Here is a 2,500-nt window from a genome sequence, read left to right as displayed (position 1 = left end):
ACCACTGGCTTGGTGCGGGAAGCTTGGATGGGCCGGACTGGGCTGGCGACGCGCACCACAGACTTGGTGCGGAGAGCAGGAACGGGCCGGGCTGGGCTGTCGACGCACACCGTAGGCTTTGTGCGTGGAGCAGGGACAGGCCGGGCTGGGCTGACGACGCGCACCACTGACTTGGTGGGAATGGCAGGAACAGGCCGGGCCGGGCTGACGACGCGCACCACTGACTTGGTGGGAATGGCAGGAACAGGCCGGACCGTACTGGGGACACACACCACTGGCCCCACGCAGGGATCAGGAACGGGCCGGACCGGACTGGTAACACACCCCAGTACCTCTCGCCATGCCTCCACACTTTCCCTCTCCTCTGTGCCCAGTGGCCCCCCTAACCTGGCGGCCTTCTCTGCCAACGCTTTGCACCGCTCTAACCCGTACACCTGCTGGCCCGACGTCGTGAGCCCCCCCCTAAAAATTTCCTGGGGGTCTCTCCTCCCTCTTGCCAGACTCGCAATCATCTCCTCCCACGTCCATCCTCTCTCCTCGTCACGCTGCTTGATCCAGTCGAGGTTGCCACGGAGATCTGCCAGCGATGGCTCCTGAACACGCTGCTTGGTCTGGTTAAGGTGGTTTCTTCTGTCACGATCGTCTAATGAGGGAGACCAAGGCGCAGAGTTGCGGGTGAACATATTTATATTTAATGACTAGATCACACGATCAAAACAAAGAACGAAACGTGAAGTCCTTTGATACACAAACCAAAAGGAACAAGAAACCACAAAACACGAAGTGCAAGACAAACAGTTAAATATGGCTCCCAATCAGAGACACCCAGCTGACACTCGTTGCCTCTGATTGGGAGTCACTCAGACCAACATAGAAAATTAAACATAGACTTACACACCCTGGCTCAACATAACATAGTCCCCAGAGCCAGGGCGTGACACATTGTTGTTGATGTGTGAATAATGTGTAAATTCTAACTAGTTTTCACAAGACTATATTCTACCTCCATTGATGAAGATGCATTGGTAGGAGACTAGGAGTGCATGTGTTTTAGCCCAGATAGTCGTGTCCTCCCGTCTGTCCACTGGAGTCCAGTTATATCACATCTGTCCTATTAACCACAGAGTAGAGCAGACCTGACGATGATAACAAGGATATGGGCGGCGTCCCAAATGGCACCTTATTCCCTTTGTAGTGCACTACTTTAGACCAGAGCCCCTCAAAAGTAGTGCACTATATAATACTTCTACATCTGCATGCTGGGTTTCTGTATAAGCACACTGTGACATCTGCTGATGTTAAAAAGGGATTTATAAATACATTTGATTTGATTTGATTTGATATAGGGAATTGGGTGCCACCTGGGACATCATGGTGTTTTACGTAGTTAGGTTACTACCTCCCGAGTGGCGCAGTGGTCTAAGGCACTGCATCGCAGTGCTAGCTGTGCCACTAGAGATCCTGGTTCGAATCCAGGCTCTGTCGTAGCCGGCCGCGACCGGGAGACCCATGGGGCGGCGCACGCCCAGCGTCGTCCAGGGTAGGGGAGGGAATGGCCGGCAGGGATGTAGCTCAGTTGGTAGAGCATGGCGTTTGCAACGCCAGGGTTGTGGGTTTGTTTCCCACGGGGGGCCAGTATGATTAAAAAAATAATAATAATAATGTATGCACTCACTAACTGTAAGTCGCTCTGGATAAGAGCGTCTGCTAATTGACTAAAAATGTTATAACTCCTCTCTGCTGCAGTGTAACCTACGGCAGCTGTGAAGTCAGTGTTCGTGTCTGTTCCCAGAAAAGGGAGAAACGCGTGCCTCTGTCAGACCACTGTTTTAATAGCAGAAATGAGGTCAATCTGTTTGCATCAAAACCAGGGATTTAAATAAAATATGGCAGTCATTATCCTGAAAGTGTGGTTGATGCTGCATCCCAGTGGTTGGCTGGTGTCATTGCATTAACATGCAGTCAATGTTAAGTCAATGGTATACTGTAAATCTGTGAGCAATCATGAAAATGTAGGGTCCAGCAGTTGAAGAGTTTTACTCTCTCTCTCTCTCTCTCTCTCTCCTCCCTCCCTCCCTCCCTCCCTCCCTCCCTCCCTCCCCATCCTCCTCTCCCTCCCTCCCTCCCTCTCTCCTCACCCCTCTCCTCTTTCTCCCCCTCCTCTCCTCTCCTCTCTCCAGGATCTAGATGGAGTGGACATCATGCTGGGTGTGTGTTCTGGGGGTTTGATGGTCTACAAGGACAAGCTGAGGATCAACCGGTTCCCCTGGCCCAAAGTCCTCAAGGTCTCCTACAAACGCAGCAGCTTCTTCATCAAGATACGCCCCTCAGAGGTCAACTTTATTTATGCGTTTGTTTGGATGTCTTTTAGCCCCCGAGAGGCCTACTCTCCCAAGAATCAGATACCCAGTACAGCTCTGATAAATGAAATGTCAAATCAATAGGTTTGTGGCTGTAGTGCTCTGCTAAAATGTGGGTATTCACCTGCTCTTCCAGCAGC

At 51.4% G+C, this 2,500-nt stretch overlaps 1 protein-coding gene across 1 annotated transcript in view; it reads left to right on the top strand.

Moving 5' to 3' along the window:
* Nucleotides 1-2,500, top strand: part of LOC121572246 (protein 4.1-like) — a 111,971-nt gene that overhangs the window by 45,023 nt on the left and 64,448 nt on the right. Inside the window, exons 10-11 of the mRNA XM_041884205.2 lie at nt 2,181-2,333; nt 2,497-2,500. The exon at nt 2,497-2,500 is cut by the window's right edge and continues 97 nt beyond it. Coding sequence (XP_041740139.2) covers nt 2,181-2,333; nt 2,497-2,500 — 157 coding nt within the window. The remainder of the gene's footprint in view (nt 1-2,180; nt 2,334-2,496) is intronic.

Source organism: Coregonus clupeaformis, chromosome 8 (genome assembly GCF_020615455.1).
Source record: "Coregonus clupeaformis isolate EN_2021a chromosome 8, ASM2061545v1, whole genome shotgun sequence".
Taxonomy (NCBI): domain Eukaryota; kingdom Metazoa; phylum Chordata; class Actinopteri; order Salmoniformes; family Salmonidae; genus Coregonus; species Coregonus clupeaformis.
This window is presented reverse-complemented; position numbering and strand designations above follow the sequence as displayed.